The sequence below is a fragment of the Rhinichthys klamathensis genome, unplaced genomic scaffold, assembly GCF_029890125.1.
Source record: "Rhinichthys klamathensis goyatoka isolate OS25496 unplaced genomic scaffold, OSU_Roscu_1.1 h1tg000504l_1, whole genome shotgun sequence".
Classification (NCBI taxonomy): domain Eukaryota; kingdom Metazoa; phylum Chordata; class Actinopteri; order Cypriniformes; family Leuciscidae; genus Rhinichthys; species Rhinichthys klamathensis.
The window spans coordinates 419,134-440,000 of record NW_026606985.1 but is presented as its reverse complement, the minus strand read 5'-3'; the positions used below and the strand labels follow the sequence as shown (position 1 = coordinate 440,000).

General features: G+C 46.7%; 1 protein-coding gene across 1 annotated transcript in view; it reads left to right on the top strand.

The window, feature by feature from the left end:
• Window positions 1–20,867, top strand: part of atad3 (ATPase family AAA domain containing 3) — a 33,096-nt gene that overhangs the window by 167 nt on the left and 12,062 nt on the right. Inside the window, exons 1-11 of the mRNA XM_056237941.1 lie at window positions 1–83; window positions 278–354; window positions 6,105–6,206; window positions 6,285–6,344; window positions 6,493–6,562; window positions 6,651–6,816; window positions 8,002–8,071; window positions 8,537–8,692; window positions 15,087–15,143; window positions 15,224–15,349; window positions 15,846–15,970. The exon at window positions 1–83 is cut by the window's left edge and continues 167 nt beyond it. Of these exons, the coding sequence (XP_056093916.1) occupies window positions 1–83; window positions 278–354; window positions 6,105–6,206; window positions 6,285–6,344; window positions 6,493–6,562; window positions 6,651–6,816; window positions 8,002–8,071; window positions 8,537–8,692; window positions 15,087–15,143; window positions 15,224–15,349; window positions 15,846–15,970 (1,092 nt within the window). The remainder of the gene's footprint in view (window positions 84–277; window positions 355–6,104; window positions 6,207–6,284; window positions 6,345–6,492; window positions 6,563–6,650; window positions 6,817–8,001; window positions 8,072–8,536; window positions 8,693–15,086; window positions 15,144–15,223; window positions 15,350–15,845; window positions 15,971–20,867) is intronic.

Sequence of the window (20,867 nt, the reverse complement as noted above, 5' to 3'; positions counted from 1 at the left end):
TAAACCCAAGGACAAATGGAGCAACTTCGACCCGACGGGGCTGGAGCGCGCGGCGCAGGCGGCAAAAGACCTGGACCGGTCCCGTGAGTACCAGAACCGAGCCGCGTTTATGACGCGACGCGCTTCATTCATTCATTCATTATAATAACTGCAGTGTGGAGATGTCATGAGCATATGAAGGACATTAGGTCAAAGGTCACGCTAGATGAACGACCTACTGAGTGTATTAGAGTGATGTTGTTAATGAGGTGTGACCCCGTGACCCCTGTGACCGCAGGCCATGCCAAAGAAGCGCTGGATCTCGCGCGCATGCAGGAGCAAACCGTCCAGATGGAGCATCAGAGCAAAGTGAAGGTACTGGAGGTGTTCGCTCACACCGATGATGGGGTTTAATAAGCACTCCAGTTCTAAATGTTTACATGACACAATCACATACAGATGACAACATTGGCAAAATTACGGTACGGATCCACTTATCCGTGCGATGCTTCTGTCGCGCCGCACTCCACTTTATTCCTATGGGGATGTCAAGCGGCTTTAACGCGCCCGCAAAGCATCCTGGGAAGGCGGAAAGCTGTCAAAAAGCTGTCCGATGCCCTGTCTAGACAAAGCCACGCCCATCAACGTAGAACTGGCGGAGGCGTGGCGACTCCGCGCTTCAGTCGCGCCGCACAAGCGGACCGTGCCGTTATCCCCGTTCGCACGGATCCGTGGAAGCGCTGTGTTCTGCCTCCAGAACGTAAATAAATAAACGGCCTAAACGCATAAAGCTTCAGCTGTATACCCGTAACTATAATGATGACAACATGCAGTTTTAATAATCGCTCTGACTATAGTAGTGAAGTTCGCAACGCAACTATAATGGTAACTATGATTAAATGGTTAAATAAAAAAATAATAATTACAAATAAAAACATTGTCAGACACCTAGGGCTGCACAATTAATCGAATTTTAATCACGATCACGATTTTGGCTTCTCACGGTCAAATTCGCGTGATCGAGCGATATTTAAAATGCGTCATTCCGTTCACAGAACGCTCCGTATCAAAGGTGTCGCCAGAGAGACCGAGTGTGTGTCTGCGCGCGAGTGTGTCTGCGCGCGAGTGTGTCTGCGCGAGAGTGTGTGTCTGCGCGAGAGTGTGTGTCTGCGCGAGAGTGTGTGTTAGGGATCGACCGATATGGATTTTTTAGTGCCGATACCGATACCGATTTTTTTCCCATCAGCCTTAGCCGATGACCGATACGGGCTGCCGATTTTCTTGAGCCGATATTTGGAGCCGATACATTTTGCTCCCTCAATTTACATCATAAAAATGACATGATGTTAACAAATGTTACAGGTCTCAATTTAATAAAAGTAACATTTATTTAACGAAAAAAATCAATATTTAACGAATAGTAAAAACATGTGAGGTAGAACAAGAACAAGTAGATAAACAATATTTAACAAATATTAAAAACATGAGGTAGAACAAAAAAAAGTTCACTGCTGAAAATAAATATTTAAGCATAAATAAAATAATTACACTATTGCACACAGTAGCAACCAGCATAATAAAGTGCACAGTGCACACTGTACTTCATTTTAAAAGTAACGAACTATTTACTGCCATGGTTTAAATTTTTCTACATAAAATAAAATGAGCATGTCTAGTCTCTAATATCACTGCGATGGCGAGGGAGACACACACCACACGCGTCCAAACCTCAGCCAGGTGGTCGCTGAATAAATCTCCCACAAAAAGCACGGAACAACGTTGGTATTACTTAATCCTATGACCAGTGTTCGTAACAGCTACCGTACGCATACTAGGGCTGTCAAAATTGCTCAAATGGCGTTTGTATATTCCCTTCAAAAAAACATATTTGAGCATATCGTCGTGCATTTGGTCAATGACGCGCATTACGTCAATAACAGGACAAATTAATACAAAGAGACATAACTACTAGTATTAAGTAGCTTATTTGAGTTTAAACATATTTGACAACGTATTACTAAAAAAAAAAACGAGTAAATCAACTAATGGCCAAGACCGCAGAGCTCACTCTGGCTCGCCCGGACTCGCAGGCGCACTCTCTCTCTCTCTCTCTCTCTCTCTCTCTCTCTCTCGCACTCACCCTCACGCTCTCCGCGCATACCGGTTTAAATGAACAACAACAAACAAATGTTGAGTGCTGATCAAGAGTTTTGTGCAAGCAATTTAAGGTATACAGCAGGCTTCATTCAGTGATTGAAACAAATACATTAATTGAAGTTTCACAGTACATAGAACCGACACTGAACGCTCCGAGCGAGCTGTGCTGTGGTAACGTGAAGCCTTGTTTATACTCGACGCGTCCGCAAGAGCGCGAAGTGCGCGCGGCAAAAATGACGTCATTGCGGTGTGGGCGGTCGTGCGCGTTGGGTGCGCAAGACCCCATTTCGCCTGGCGGTGTGCACGGCACTTTTTGTAACATCGCGCGCGGCGCCGCATCCGAAGATGAACGACTTCGAGCCGAATCTGGCCGAACTGGTACGTCTGTACCACCATGTTTATGATCCTTCTATACACAGAGACATTTGCATTGATGGGCGACCATAAAAGCCTCTCATTTTTTGAATAGGAACACATTTACATTAAGCACCCAGTTTGCACTCTAAAGTAACTGCTTATATTTACAAAATAAGCCTACAATAGCAGAAGTAAGCCCTGCTGATGAAATTAAGGTTTAAACACTCTTCAATAAGGCTTCAGTTGTTTACTAGTTTACATGCAGTGAAAGTACAATAAACCTACTGCATTTATTACTCTTTTTATATGAATCAGAAATTAATAAACTACTAATAAATGGCAAACTACTTCTTCACTGCTGATTCCTGGTGGTTTAGAAGAGAATTACTCGGAGTCGCCCCCTGTCGTTTCACAGAATAGCACAACGGCGAGCGCGTCAAGTATAAACGCCTCGTCCATATGGAGAGGTCCGCGCGCAGTCAGCGGAGACTCGCGCTCGTGCGGACGCGTCGAGTATAAACAAGGCTTGAGTCTGCTACCGCGGGCGTGTTTTTCCACATTCGAATATTAATTTTCACCTTCAAAATTCAGTTTTTTGAAACTATTCCAATATATATTCGTATTTAGAATATTCATTGACAGCCCTAATGCATACTGATCGGATAGCCTACAGCTATTTGCAGCTCCCTAAATACAATGGCAAGCAAGCAGTTTTATAGACGAGTCATTCGCGTTTTCCATTTGGACCCACAAACTTGCTTAGCTATATAGTTGCAACCACATAACAGTTATAGAGCAACGTGTTTCCATTTTCAAAGTGTTTGACAATATTTCAGCAGTCAAACAGTTAAAAGATGCTTTGAAAGTTTAAAAGTTACCGTTATCTTGAAGCGCAGGTTGCACTCTGCTAGTGGGGGAGGGGCAGTGCAGAGTCTGCACGTGAACTGCAGCGTCTCCAGCAGCACAGAGCTGCCTGTGGACGCCTGTCTATAAATAATGCCGGGAAAAAACTATCGGCGAACGCAGCAGCCGCGTATCGGCCGATTCCGATACACGTAAAAACCGCAAATATCGGCCCGATATATCGGCTGGCCGATATATCGGTCGATCACTAGTGTGTGTCTGCGCGAGAGTGTGTGTCTGCGCGCGAGTGTGTGTCTGCGCGCTAGTGTGTCTGTGCGAGAGTGTGTCTGCGCGCTAGTGTGTGTCTGCGCGAGAGTGTGTGCCTGCGCGAGAGTGTGTGCCTGCGCGAGAGTGTGTGCCTGCGCGAGAGTGTGTGCCTGCGCGAGAGTGTGTGCCTGCGCGAGAGTGTGTGCCTGCGCGAGAGTGTGTGCCTGCGCGAGAGTGTGTGCCTGCGCGAGAGTGTGTGCCTGCGCGAGAGTGTGTGCCTGCGCGAGAGTGTGTGCCATCGCGAGAGTGTGTGCCTGCGCGAGAGTGTGTGTCTGCGCGCTAGTGTGTCTGCGCGAGAGTGTGTGTCTGCGCGAGAGTGTGTGCCTGCGCGAGAGTGTGTGCCTGCGCGAGAGTGTGTGCCTGCGCGAGAGTGTGTGCCTGCGCGAGAGTGTGTGCCTGCGCGAGAGTGTGTGCCTGCGCGAGAGTGTGTGCCTGCGCGAGAGTGTGTGCCTGCGCGAGAGTGTGTGCCATCGCGAGAGTGTGTGCCATCGCGAGAGTGTGTGCCATCGCGAGAGTGTGTGCCTGCGCGAGAGTGTGTGCCTGCGCGAGAGTGTGTGCCTGCGCGAGAGTGTGTGTCTGCGCGCTAGTGTGTCTGCGCGAGAGTGTGTGTCTGCGCGAGAGTGTGTGCCTGCGCGAGAGTGTGTGCCTGCGCGAGAGTGTGTGTCTGCGCGCTAGTGTGTCTGTGCGAGAGTGTGTGTCTGCGCGAGAGTGTGTGCCTGCGCGAGAGTGTGTGCCTGCGCGAGAGTGTGTGCCTGCGCGCTAGTGTGCCTGCGCGAGAGTGTGTGTCTGCGCGCTAGTGTGTCTGCGCGAGAGTGTGTGTCTGCGCGAGAGTGTGTGCCTGCGCGAGAGTGTGTGCCTGCGCGAGAGTGTGTGCCTGCGCGAGAGTGTGTGCCTGCGCGAGAGTGTGTGCCTGCGCGAGAGTGTGTGCCTGCGCGAGAGTGTGTGCCTGCGCGAGAGTGTGTGCCTGCGCGAGAGTGTGTGCCTGCGCGAGAGTGTGTGCCTGCGCGAGAGTGTGTGCCTGCGCGAGAGTGTGTGCCTGCGCGAGAGTGTGTGCCTGCGCGAGAGTGTGTGCCTGCGCGAGAGTGTGTGCCTGCGCGAGAGTGTGTGCCTGCGCGAGAGTGTGTGCCTGCGCGAGAGTGTGTGCCTGCGCGAGAGTGTGTGCCTGCGCGAGAGTGTGTGTCTGCGCGAGAGTGTGTGTCTGCGCGCGAGAGAGGCCAAGTGTGTGTGAGCATCAGTTAATTGGTAGGGGTGTGCCGGTTTCAGAATTGGTGATGGCGGTTATGACGTGAGTCAAATGTGACGGTTCGTAACATAACCGCTCTCGGGGGGGGGGGGGGGTTGAATAACTGTTCGTCTGTTATAGGACAACTTAGTTTGAATAAACAAGCAGACACTGATTAGCTACTGGCGTTTATTTAACATGAACAGCAAGACAACTAGAAGTGAATGTGCTTTCCATTAAATGTATCACACAGTAAACAAATCCTTAACTAACAAAACAAACAAAAGTTGCAATGTACGTGCTTTGTTTTAAATAAATCACACACAGTAAACAAAACCTTAACGAAAAAACTTTGGAATGAACTTTGCAATTTAGACGTGCAAACTGCGTGCCGGTGCGGTGAGACGTGCGGCTCGGGCAGATTCGGCTTGAAGTCGGTCATCCTCGGACGCGGCGCCGCGCGCGCTGTTACAAAAAAAGCCGTGCACACCGCCAAGCCAACTGGGGTCTTGCCGGTCTTGCGAACGCGTCATTTTTGCCGCGCGCACCTTCGCGCTCGTGCGGACGCGTCGAGTATAAACAAGGCTTTACTCCGTGTCAGCGCTCTGATCGGTAAAGGTGCACAGACCTCTCCCGAATCATCTCCAGCACTCAGCCTCCGACGCACCACTAACTCCGCCTCCGCTTCCCTCCTAAGATGATATTAGTATTTAAACATTCTCTATGATAAAAAATGTTTGTAAAAAATATTTTAATAGCACGGTTTTGGCGGTTATAGAGTTCTAATGACGGTGTTCAACTATAACCGTCGGTCTCACGGTAACGTCACACCCCTATAAATTGGTACATACTACAGTAATATATAATTGCTATACGAGGCATGGAAGTTCGATTAATGGACTCCAATAATCAGTACTACAGATGTATGGTTTTGAACTATTGTTTAATAAATAGAAATAATTCGAGCACATAAACTTTCATATGGAGGATTAAATAAGACTCAATATAAGCAGTGATATTCCACAGCTAGTCACTGACCCACAGCCAGGCTTTACACTCGCCTCATAACAGCGACTGAGTTTATCAGTAATCAATCGATCAGCCGAAGATGCTGTCTGCTGGGTGATCTGCACACTGCTGGGCTGATGATGATGATGATGATGTTGTTGATGATGATGTTGTTGTTGTTGATGTTGATGTTGATGATGTTGATGTTCAGGAGTACGAGGCGGCGCTGGAGCAGCTGAAGGGCGAGCAGATCCGCGTTCAGGGAGAAGAGCGCAGGAAGACTCTGAACGAGGAGACCAAACAACACCAGGCGGTGAGACCTCACACTGATCACGGCGAGGATGATGTCATGATCGTGGTGATGATGATGTCATGATGTGTTTGTCCACAGAGAGCTCAGTATCAGGATAAACTGGCCCGGCAGCGGTACGACGACCAGCTCCGACAGCAGGTGTGTGTGTGTGTGTGTGTGTGAGTGAGTGTGTGTCCACAGATTCACTCACTCTTGATCCACACAATTATTACATTGTTTAAATTAATACCTTTTTCGCTAACTGTGATTTTGTACATGTACATTCACTCGTTCTGCTCTTCCACAGCAAATCCTGAACGACGAGAACCTGCGCAAACAGGAAGAGTCGGTGCAGAAACAGGAAGCCATGAGGAGAGGTGAAGCCCACACGACTCACTCCTGCTCTTCTGAACACATCAGCGCTTGCCTTCGTAACGGTGTGTGTTCGGGTGTGTGTTCCTGCAGCCACCATCGAGCACGAGATGGACCTGCGGCACAAGAACGAGATGCTGCGTGTGGAGGCGGAGTCTAAGGCCCGCGCGCGCGTGGAGCGGGAGAACGCTGACATCATCCGCGAGCAGATCCGGCTGAAGGCGGCCGAGCACAGACAGACCGTCCTCGAGTCCATACGGTACACGCCTAAAACAACCCAAGGCCTGGGTGAATGTAGGACGGGTCACATGTTGGGTTCATTTTACCAAGCATAGTTGATCTGTTTTACTGTAGCACTGGCTCTTTCTTATTATTTTACTTCATACAGGAATGAATGTCTACGGATTAACTTAAATCCTCTAAACCTTTTAAAATACTCGATATAACCTCTGGCTTGCATGATAATTCCTTTATGTTCAATCATATTTTACAGTATAGTATAACTTATATAATTTTTATACATGTTGCCTACATTTAAGCTCATGTAACATATATGAGAAGTAGAAATGAAACCGAAGTAACTGAAGTGTAATTCCCGTCTCCACTGTAACGCACTGGACGTGTGAGCTCGTGTTCACAGAAATATGCTGAGAGCGACTCCATCACCTGGCCATACAGTGCACAGTTCTGACAACATATCTCAACATAATACGTGTTTATATTCTGTGGATCTTTTTGAATAAAGTTATAAATGTTATGCAATGCATCAGGCGCTTTCTTCGTAACGTCTGACCCAGGAGCTGGGTAACACAAAACTACCCAAACACTGGGTTGTTACGTCTGACCCAGGATCTGGGTAACACAAAACTACCCAAACACTGGGTTGTTACGTCTGACCCAGGATCTGGGTTACACAAAACTACCCAAACACTGGGTTGTTACGTCTGACCCAGGATCTGGGTTACACAAAACTACCCAAACACTGGGTTGTTACGTCTGACCCAGGATCTGGGTTACACAAAACTACCCAAACACTGGGTTGTTACGTCTGACCCAGGATCTGGGTTACACAAAACTACCCAAACACTGGGTTGTTACGTCTGACCCAGGATCTGGGTTACACAAAACTACCCAAACACTGGGTTGTTACGTCTGACCCAGGATCTGGGTTACACAAAACTACCCAAACACTGGGTTGTTACGTCTGACCCAGGATCTGGGTAGCACAAAACTACCCAACACTGAAATAGTAACACAAAAAAATGACCCAAAAGGCTCAACCCATGATTTGGGTAGAAAAAATAAACCAAGATTTTTTTTAGAGTGTAACGACTCATTATTACATTATTACTTTAGAATAATAACTTTATATGTGTATATGATCAGATGCTAATGGTCACATTACCGCTGGCTTCATTATGGCTGTTGTGTTTGTGTTCTTCAGGACGGCGGGCGCTGTATTCGGGGAAGGTTTCCGCACGTTCGTATCCGACTGGGATAAAGTCACGGCTACGGTAAGCGCTAGCACATCTCTGGCGTCTGTAAGCGCTAGCACATCTCTGGCGTCTGTAAGCGCTAGCACATCTCTGGCGTCTGTAAGCGCTAGCACATCTCTGGCGTCTGTAAGCGCTAGCACATCTCTGGCGTCTGTAAGCGCTAGCACATCTCTAGCGTCTGTAAGCGCTAGCACATCTCTGGCGTCTGTAAGCGCTAGCACATCTCTGGCGTCTGTAAGCGCTAGCACATCTCTGGCGTCTGTAAGCGCTAGCACATCTCTGGCGTCTGTAAGCGCTAGCACATCTCTGGCGTCTGTAAGCGCTAGCACATCTCTGGCATCTGTAAGCGCTAGCACATCTCTAGCGTCTGTAAGCGCTAGCACATCTCTGGCGTCTGTAAGCGCTAGCACATCTCTGGCGTCTGTAAGCGCTAGCACGTCTCAGATGGTGTCGCTCGTGTCTCACGCTCCTCCACTCCTGTAGGTGGCAGGACTGACGCTGCTAGCGGTGGGCGTTTACTCCGCGCGTAACGCGACGGCTGTGGCGGGACGCTACATCGAGGCTAGGCTAGGAAAACCTTCGCTGGTTCGGGAAACCTCTCGGATCACGGTGGCGGAAGCCCTCAAACACCCCATCAAGGTACGACTGATGTGTACTTCCTGCGCAGACGGGAAGTGAGGTGTGAGGCGGTGCTGACTAAAAACACAGACACACACACACATACACTCTGAAAAAAGAACACACACACACACCTTGAACACACAGTAAAAACACATGCACTGAAAACACACACACACATACACACTGAATACACAGACACACACACACACACACACACACACACGTACACTCTGAAAAAAGAACACACACACACCCTGAACACACAGTAAAAACACACATCCACTTAAAACACACACACACACACTGAATACACATACACACACACACACGCACTGAAAACACTTACACACACACGTACTGAAAACACACATGCACTGAAAACACTTACACACACACGTACTGAAAACACACATGCACTGAAAACACATACACACACACACTGAATACACACACACACACACTGAATACACATACACACACACACGCACTGAAAACACACACACACACGCACTGAAAACACACATGCACTGAAAACACACACGCACTGAAAACACACATGCACTGAAAACACACATGCACTGAAAACACACACGCACTGAAAACACACACACACACACACTGAATACACACACACACACACTGAATACACATACACACACACACGCACTGAAAACACACACACACACACGCACTGAAAACACACATGCACTGAAAACACATACACACACGCACTAAAAACACACATACACACACGCACTAAAAACACACATGCACTGAATACACACACGCACTGAAAACACACACACACACACACACTGAAAACACACACACACACACACTGAATACACACACACACACACTGAATACACACACACACACACTGAATACACATACACACACACACGCACTGAAAACACACACACACGCACTGAAAACACACATGCACTGAAAACACACACGCACTGAAAACACATATACACACACACACGCACTACACATACACTCTGAAAAAAGAACACACACACACACACACCTTGAACACACAGTAAAAACACATGCACTGAAAACACACACACACACACACACACACACACACACACACACACACTGAATACACAGACACACACACACGTACACTCTGAAAAAAGAACACACACACACCCTGAACACACAGTAAAAACACACATCCACTGAAAACACACACACTGAATACACATACACACACACGCACTGAAAACACTTACACACACACGCACTGAAAACACACGCACTGAAAACACATACACACATGCACTGAAAACACACACGCACTGAAAACACACACACACACGCAATGAATACACATACACACACACGCACTGAAAACACTTACACACACACGCACTGAAAACACACGCACTGAAAACGCATACACACACGCACTGAATACACACATGCACTGAAAACACACACGCACTGAAAACACACACGCACTGAAAACACACACACACACGCAATGAATACACATACACACACACGCACTGAAAACACTTACACACACACGCACTGAAAACACTTACACACACACGCACTGAAAACACTTACACACACACGCACTGAAAACACACGCACTGAAAACGCATACACACACGCACTGAATACACACATGCACTGAAAACACACACGCACTGAAAACACACACACACACGCAATGAATACACACACACACACGCACTGAAAACACTTACACACACACGCACTGAAAACACACGCACTGAAAACACATACACACACGCACTGAATACACACATGCACTGAAAACACACACACACACACACACACTGAATACACATACACACACACACACACGCACTGAAAACACACACACACAGAATACACATACACACACACGCACTGAAAACACATACACACACGCACTGAATACACACATGCACTGAAAACACACACACACACACACACTGAATACACATACACACACACACACACACGCACTGAAAACACACATGCACTGAAAACACATACACAGAATACACATACACACAAACGCACTGAAAACACACACACCTTGAACACACAGTAAAAACACATGCACTGAAAACACACACACACACACACACTGAATACACACATGCACTGAAAACACACACACACACACACACTGAATACACAGACACACACACACACACACACACACACACGTACACTCTGAAAAAAGAACACACACACACCCTGAACACACAGTAAAAACACACATCCACTTAAAACACACACACACACACTGAATACACATACACACACACACACGCACTGAAAACACTTACACACACACGTACTGAAAACACACATGCACTGAAAACACTTACACACACACGTACTGAAAACACACATGCACTGAAAACACATACACACACATACTGAATACACACACACACACACTGAATACACATACACACACACACGCACTGAAAACACACACACACACGCACTGAAAACACACATGCACTGAAAACACACACGCACTGAAAACACACATGCACTGAAAACACACACGCACTGAAAACACACACACACACACACACTGAATACACACACACACACACTGAATACACATACACACACACACGCACTGAAAACACACACACACACACGCACTGAAAACACACATGCACTGAAAACACACATGCACTGAAAACACACACGCACTGAAAACACACACACACACACACTGAAAACACACACACACACACACTGAATACACACACACACACACTGAATACACATACACACACACACGCACTGAAAACACACACACACGCACTGAAAACACACATGCACTGAAAACACACACGCACTGAAAACACATATACACACACACACGCACTACACATACACTCTGAAAAAAGAACACACACACACACACACCTTGAACACACAGTAAAAACACATGCACTGAAAACACACACACACACACACACACACACACACACTGAATACACAGACACACACACACGTACACTCTGAAAAAAGAACACACACACACCCTGAACACACAGTAAAAACACACATCCACTGAAAACACACACACTGAATACACATACACACACACGCACTGAAAACACTTACACACACACGCACTGAAAACACACGCACTGAAAACACACGCACTGAAAACACATACACACATGCACTGAAAACACACACGCACTGAAAACACACACACACACGCAATGAATACACATACACACACACGCACTGAAAACACTTACACACACACGCACTGAAAACACACGCACTGAAAACGCATACACACACGCACTGAATACACACATGCACTGAAAACACACACGCACTGAAAACACACACACACACGCAATGAATACACATACACACACACGCACTGAAAACACTTACACACACGCACTAAAAACACACATGCACTGAATACACACACGCACTGAAAACACACACACACACACACTGAAAACACACACACACACACACTGAATACACACACACACACACTGAATACACATACACACGCACTGAAAACACACACACACGCACTGAAAACACACATGCACTGAAAACACACATGCACTGAAAACACACACGCACTGAAAACACATATACACACACACGCACTACACATACACTCTGAAAAAAGAACACACACACACACACACCTTGAACACACAGTAAAAACACATGCACTGAAAACACACACACACACACACACACACTGAATACACAGACACACACACACGTACACTCTGAAAAAAGAACACACACACACCCTGAACACACAGTAAAAACACACATCCACTGAAAACACACACACTGAATACACATACACACACACGCACTGAAAACACTTACACACACACGCACTGAAAACACACGCACTGAAAACACATACACACATGCACTGAAAACACACACGCACTGAAAACACACACACACACGCAATGAATACACATACACACACACGCACTGAAAACACTTACACACACACGCACTGAAAACACATGCACTGAAAACACACACGCACTGAAAACACACACACACACGCAATGAATACACATACACACACACGCACTGAAAACACTTACACACACACGCACTGAAAACACTTACACACACACGCACTGAAAACACTTACACACACACGCACTGAAAACACACGCACTGAAAACGCATACACACACGCACTGAATACACACATGCACTGAAAACACACACGCACTGAAAACACACACACACACGCAATGAATACACATACACACACACGCACTGAAAACACTTACACACACACGCACTGAAAACACACGCACTGAAAACACATACACACACGCACTGAATACACACATGCACTGAAAACACACACACACACACACACACACTGAATACACATACACACACACACACACACGCACTGAAAACACACACACACAGAATACACATACACACACACGCACTGAAAACACATACACACACGCACTGAATACACACATGCACTGAAAACACACACACACACACACACACTGAATACACATACACACACACACACACACGCACTGAAAACACACATGCACTGAATACACATACACACAAACGCACTGAAAACACTTACACACACACGCACTGAAAACACACGCACTGAATACACACATGCACTGAAAACACACACACACACACACACTGAATACACATACACACACACACACACGCACTGAAAACACACACACAGAATACACATACACACACACGCACTGAAAACACATACACACACGCACTGAATACACACATGCACTGAAAACACACACACACACACACTGAATACACACATGCACTGAAAACACACACACACACACACTGAATACACATACACACACACACACACGCACTGAAAACACACACACAGAATACACATACACACACACGCACTGAAAACACACACACACACGCACTGAATACACACATGCACTGAAAACACACACGCACTGAAAACACACACACACACGCAATGAATACACATACACACACACGCACTGAAAACACTTACACACACACGCACTGAAAACACACGCACTGAAAACGCATACACACACGCACTGAATACACACATGCACTGAAAACACACACGCACTGAAAACACACACACACACACACGCAATGAATACACATACACACACACGCACTGAAAACACTTACACACACACGCACTGAAAACACACGCACTGAAAACACATACACACATGCACTGAAAACACACACACACACACACACACTGAATACACATACACACACACACACACGCACTGAAAACACACACACAGAATACACATACACACACACGCACTGAAAACACATACACACACGCACTGAATACACACATGCACTGAAAACACACACACACACACTGAATACACATACACACACACACACGCACTGAATACACACATGCACTGAAAACACACACACACACACTGAATACACATACACACACACACACACGCACTGAAAACACACATGCACTGAAAACACACACACACACACACTGAATACACATACACACACACACACGCACTGAATACACACATGCACTGAAAACACACACACACACACTGAATACACATACACACACACACACACGCACTGAAAACACACATGCACTGAAAACACATACACAGAATACACATACACGCACTGAAAACACTTACACACACACGCACTGAAAACACACACACAGAATACACATACACGCACTGAAAACACATACACACACATGCACTGAAAACACATACACAGAATACACATACACGCACTGAAAACACACACACAGAATACACATACACGCACTGAAAACACTTACACACACATGCACTGAAAACACATACACAGAATACACATACACGCACTGAAAACACATACACACACACGCACTGAAAACACATACACACACGCACTGAATACACACATGCACTGAAAACACACACACACACACACACACTGAATACACATACACACACACACACACGCACTGAAAACACACACACAGAATACACATACACACACACGCACTGAAAACACACACACACACACACTGAATACACATACACACACACACGCACTGAAAACACACATGCACTGAAAACACATACACAGAAAACACATACACACACGCACTGAATACACACACACACACACACGCACTGAAAACACACATGCACTGAAAACACACACACAGAAAACACATATACACACACACACGCACTACACATACACATATACACACACACACACATGCACTGAAAACACACACACACACACACACATATATACACACACACATGCACTGAAAACACACACACACACACACACACCCTAAACACCCATGGCCTGTGTGTTTCAGATGGCGAAGCGTTTGAAGAGTAAAGCGCAGGACGCGCTGGAGGGAGTCGTGCTAAGCGTGAGTGTTTGCGCATCGTTCACTTCCTGTTAGCGAGCATGTGCACGTTGAGAAACGCATGTCACTTCCTGTCTCTGCAGCCGTCTCTGGAGGAGCGTGTGCGTGACATCGCCATCGCCACCAGGAACACGCGGCAGAACCGCGGCCTGTACCGCAACATCCTCATGTACGGCCCGCCGGGCACCGGGAAGACGCTCTTCGCTAAGGTAACACACACACACACACACACACACACGTGTGCCGTCGTCAAGTCAGAGCCCCGTCTAAGAAATATCCCTTAGCAACATCCTAGCAACCACATAACAACCATCCACAACACCCTAGCAACTGCATAGTAACCAGCCACAACACTCTTGTAACCACTTAGCAACATCTTAGCAATCACTTAGAACAACCTAGCAACCGCATAGCAACCATCCACAACACCCTAGCAACTGCATAGCAACCAGCCACAACACCCTAGCCACAACACCCTAGAAATTGCCCTAGTACCCACATAGCAACATCCTAGCAATCACTTAGAACACCCTAGCAACTGCATAGCAACCAGCCACAACACCCTAGCCACAACACCCTAGAAATTGCCCTAGTACCCACATAGCAACATCCTAGCAATCACTTAGAACACCCTAGCAACTGCATAGCAACCAGCCACAACACCCTAGAAATTGCCCTAGTAACCACTTGATTGGCTGTGAGCAGAAGCTGGCGATGCATTCTGGGATGGATTACGCCATCATGACGGGGGGGGACGTGGCGCCGATGGGCCGTGACGGAGTGACGGCGATGCACAAGGTGTTCGACTGGGCCGGAACCAGCCGCCGCGGGTCAGACACACACATCTCCACACACACATTATACATGGCAAACACTAAAGAAGCAATGTGCAGACAAATAAGCGTTATTCTAATTTCTTTTTAATATATAGTTATTATTTAAATCTGTATTTTATTATATATATATATATATATATATGTAAATAAAAAAATTGGTATAATTACAATTATTTGTTCTATATTGATATTTAGTTTTTAGTTCACGTACTGTATATCAGCTTATATAGATATGTATACATATATATATGTGTGTTGAACTGATGTGTGTCGAACTGTTGTGTGTCGAGCTGTTGTGTGTCGAACTGATGTGTGTCGAACTGTTGTGTGTCGAGCTGTTGTGTGTCGAACTGTTGTGTGTCGAACTGATGTGTGTCGAACTGATGTGTGTCGAACTGATGTGTGTCGAACTGATGTGTGTCGAACTGTTGTGTGTCGAACTGTTGTGTTGACCTGTTGTGTCGAACTGTTGTGTGTCGAACTGATGTGTGTCGAACTGTTGTGTGTCGAACTGTTGTGTGTCGAACTGTTGTGTGTCGAGCTGTTGTGTGTCGAACTGTTGTGTGTCGAACTGATGTGTGTCGAACTGATGTGTGTCGAGCTGTTGTGTGTCGAACTGTTGTGTGTCGAACTGTTGTGTGTCGAACTGATGTGTGTCGAACTGTTGTGTGTCGAACTGTTGTGTGTCGAACTGTTGTGTGTCGAACTGTTGTGTGTCGAGCTGTTGTGTTGACCTGTTGTGTGTCGAACTGTTGTGTGTCGAACTGTTGTGTGTCGAACTGTTGTGTGTCGAACTGTTGTGTGTCGAACTGTTGTGTGTCGAACTGTTGTGTGTCGAACTGTTGTGTGTCGAACTGTTGTGTGTCGAGCTGTTGTGTTGACCTGTTGTGTGTCGACCTGTTGTGTGTCGAACTGTTGTGTGTCGAACTGTTGTGTGTCGAACTGTTGTGTGTCGAACTGATGTGTGTCGAACTGATGTGTGTCGAACTGTTGTGTGTCGAACTGTTGTGTGTCGAACTGTTGTGTGTCGAACTGTTGTGTGTCGAACTGTTGTGTGTCGAACTGTTGTGTGTCGAACTGTTGTGTGTCGAACTGTTGTGTGTCGAACTGTTGTGTGTCGAACTGTTGTGTGTCGAACTGTTGTGTGTCGAACTGATGTGTGTCGAACTGATGTGTGTCGAACTGATGTGTGTCGAACTGTTGTGTGTCGAACTGTTGTGTGTCGAACTGGTGTGTGTCGAACTGGTGTGTGTCGAACTGATGTGTGTCGAACTGATGTGTGTCGAACTGATGTGTGTCGAACTGATGTGTGTCGAACTGTTGTGTGTCGAACTGTTGTGTGTCGAACTGTTGTGTGTCGAACTGGTGTGTGTCGAACTGGTGTGTGTCGAACTGTTGTGTGTCGAACTGATGTGTGTCGAACTGTTGTGTGTCGAACTGTTGTGTGTCGAACTGATGTGTGTCGAACTGATGTGTGTCGAACTGTTGTGTGTCGAGCTGTTGTGTGTCGAACTGTTGTGTGTCGAACTGTTGTGTGTCGAACTGTTGTGTGTCGAACTGTTGTGTGTCGAACTGTTGTGTGTCGAACTGTTGTGTGTCGAACTGATGTGTGTCGAACTGTTGTGTCGAACTGTTGTGTCGAACTGTTGTGTCGAACTGTTGTGTCGAACTGTTGTGTCGAACTGTTGTGTTGACCTGTTGTGTTGACCTGTTGTGTTGACCTGTTGTGTGTCGAACTGTTGTGTGTCGAACTGTTGTGTTGACCTGTTGTGTTGACCTGTTGTGTTGACCTGTTGTGTTGACCTGTTGTGTGTTAACCTGTTGTGTTGACCTGTTGTGTGTCGAACTGTTGTGTGTCGAGCTGTTGTGTGTCGAGCTGTTGTGTGTCGAACTGTTGTGTGTCGAGCTGTTGTGTGTCGAGCTGTTGTGTGTCGAGCTGTTGTGTGTCGAACTGTTGTGTGTCGAACTGTTGTGTGTCGAACTGATGTGTGTCGAACTGATGTGTGTCGAACTGATGTGTGTCGAACTGATGTGTGTCGAACTGGTGTGTGTCGAACTGGTGTGTGTCGAACTGATGTGTGTCGAACTGTTGTGTGTCGAACTGGTGTGTGTCGAGCTGTTGTGTGTCGAACTGATGTGTGTCGAACTGTTGTGTGTCGAGCTGTTGTGTGTCGAACTGTTGTGTGTCGAACTGTTGTGTGTCGAACTGATGTGTGTCGAACTGTTGTGTGTCGAACTGGTGTGTGTCGAACTGTTGTGTGTCGAACTGTTGTGTGTCGAACTGATGTGTGTCGAGCTGTTGTGTGTCGAGCTGTTGTGTGTCGAACTGTTGTGTGTCGAACTGTTGTGTGTCGAACTGTTGTGTGTCGAACTGTTGTGTGTCGAACTGTTGTGTGTCGAACTGTTGTGTGTCGAACTGTTGTGTGTCGAACTGATGTGTGTCGAACTGGTGTGTGTCGAACTGTTGTGTGTCGAACTGTTGTGTGTCGAACTGTTGTGTGTCGAACTGTTGTGTGTCGAACTGGTGTGTGTCGAACTGTTGTGTGTCGAACTGATGTGTGTCGAACTGTTGTGTGTCGAACTGTTGTGTGTCGAATTGTTGTGTGTCGAACTGGTGTGTGTCGAACTGGTGTGTGTCGAACTGGTGTGTGTCGAACTGTTGTGTGTCGAACTGTTGTGTGTCGAACTGTTGTGTGTTGAACTGTTGTGTGTTGAACTGTTGTGTGTTGACCTGTTGTGTGTCGAGCTGTTGTGTGCGAACTGGTGTGTGTCGAACTGATGTGTGTCGAACTGTTGTGTGTCGAACTGGTGTGTGTCGAACTGATGTGTGTCGAACTGTTGTGTCGAACTGTTGTGTCGAACTGTTGTGTCGAACTGTTGTGTCGAACTGTTGTGTTGACCTGTTGTGTTGACCTGTTGTGTTGACCTGTTGTGTGTCGAACTGTTGTGTGTCGAACTGTTGTGTTGACCTGTTGTGTTGACCTGTTGTGTTGACCTGTTGTGTTGACCTGTTGTGTGTTAACCTGTTGTGTTGACCTGTTGTGTGTCGAACTGTTGTGTGTCGAGCTGTTGTGTGTCGAGCTGTTGTGTGTCGAACTGTTGTGTGTCGAGCTGTTGTGTGTCGAGCTGTTGTGTGTCGAGCTGTTGTGTGTCGAACTGTTGTGTGTCGAACTGTTGTGTGTCGAACTGATGTGTGTCGAACTGATGTGTGTCGAACTGATGTGTGTCGAACTGATGTGTGTCGAACTGGTGTGTGTCGAACTGGTGTGTGTCGAACTGATGTGTGTCGAACTGTTGTGTGTCGAACTGGTGTGTGTCGAGCTGTTGTGTGTCGAACTGATGTGTGTCGAACTGTTGTGTGTCGAGCTGTTGTGTGTCGAACTGTTGTGTGTCGAACTGTTGTGTGTCGAACTGATGTGTGTCGAACTGTTGTGTGTCGAACTGGTGTGTGTCGAACTGTTGTGTGTCGAACTGTTGTGTGTCGAACTGATGTGTGTCGAGCTGTTGTGTGTCGAACTGTTGTGTGTCGAACTGTTGTGTGTCGAACTGTTGTGTGTCGAACTGTTGTGTGTCGAACTGTTGTGTGTCGAACTGTTGTGTGTCGAACTGTTGTGTGTCGAACTGATGTGTGTCGAACTGGTGTGTGTCGAACTGTTGTGTGTCGAACTGTTGTGTGTCGAACTGTTGTGTGTCGAACTGTTGTGTGTCGAACTGGTGTGTGTCGAACTGTTGTGTGTCGAACTGATGTGTGTCGAACTGTTGTGTGTCGAACTGTTGTGTGTCGAATTGTTGTGTGTCGAACTGGTGTGTGTCGAACTGGTGTGTGTCGAACTGGTGTGTGTCGAACTGTTGTGTGTCGAACTGTTGTGTGTCGAACTGTTGTGTGTTGAACTGTTGTGTGTTGAACTGTTGTGTGTTGACCTGTTGTGTGTCGAGCTGTTGTGTGCGAACTGGTGTGTGTCGAACTGATGTGTGTCGAACTGTTGTGTGTCGAACTGTTGTGTGTCGAACTGTTGTGTCGACCTGTTGTGTGTTGAATTGTTGTGTCGAACTGTTGTGTGTCGAACTGTTGTGTGTCGACCTGTTGTGTGTCGAACTGTTGTGTTGAACTGTTGTGTGTTGAATTGTTGTGTCGAACTGTTGTGTGTCGAACTGTTGTGTCGACCTGTTGTGTGTTGAATTGTTGTGTCGAACTGTTGTGTGTCGACCTGTTGTGTGTCGAACTGTTGTGTGTCGAACTGTTGTGTCGAACTGTTGTGTCGAACTGTTGTGTCGAACTGTTGTGTTGAACTGTTGTGTTGACCTGTTGTGTTGACCTGTTGTGTTGACCTGTTGTGTGTCGAACTGTTGTGTGTCGAACTGTTGTGTTGACCTGTTGTGTTGACCTGTTGTGTTGACCTGTTGTGTGTTAACCTGTTGTGTTGACCTGTTGTGTGTCGAACTGTTGTGTGTCGAACTGTTGTGTTGACCTGTTGTGTGTTGACCTGTTGTGTGTTGACCTGTTGTGTTGACCTGTTGTGTTGACCTGTTGTGTGTCGAACTGTTGTGTTGACCTGTTGTGTTGACCTGTTGTGTTGACCTGTTGTGTGTCGAACTGTTGTGTTGACCTGTTGTGTTGACCTGTTGTGTTGACCTGTTGTGTTGACCTGTTGTGTGTCGAACTGTTGTGTGTCGAACTGTTGTGTCGAACTGTTGTGTTGACCTGTTGTGTTGACCTGTTGTGTTGACCTGTTGTGTTGAACTGTTGTGTGTTGACCTGTTGTGTGTCGAACTGTTGTGTGTCGAACTGTTGTGTGTCGAACTGGTGTGTGTCGAACTGATGTGTGTCGAACTGTTGTGTGTCGAACTGTTGTGTGTCGAACTGTTGTGTGTTGAACTGTTGTGTTGACCT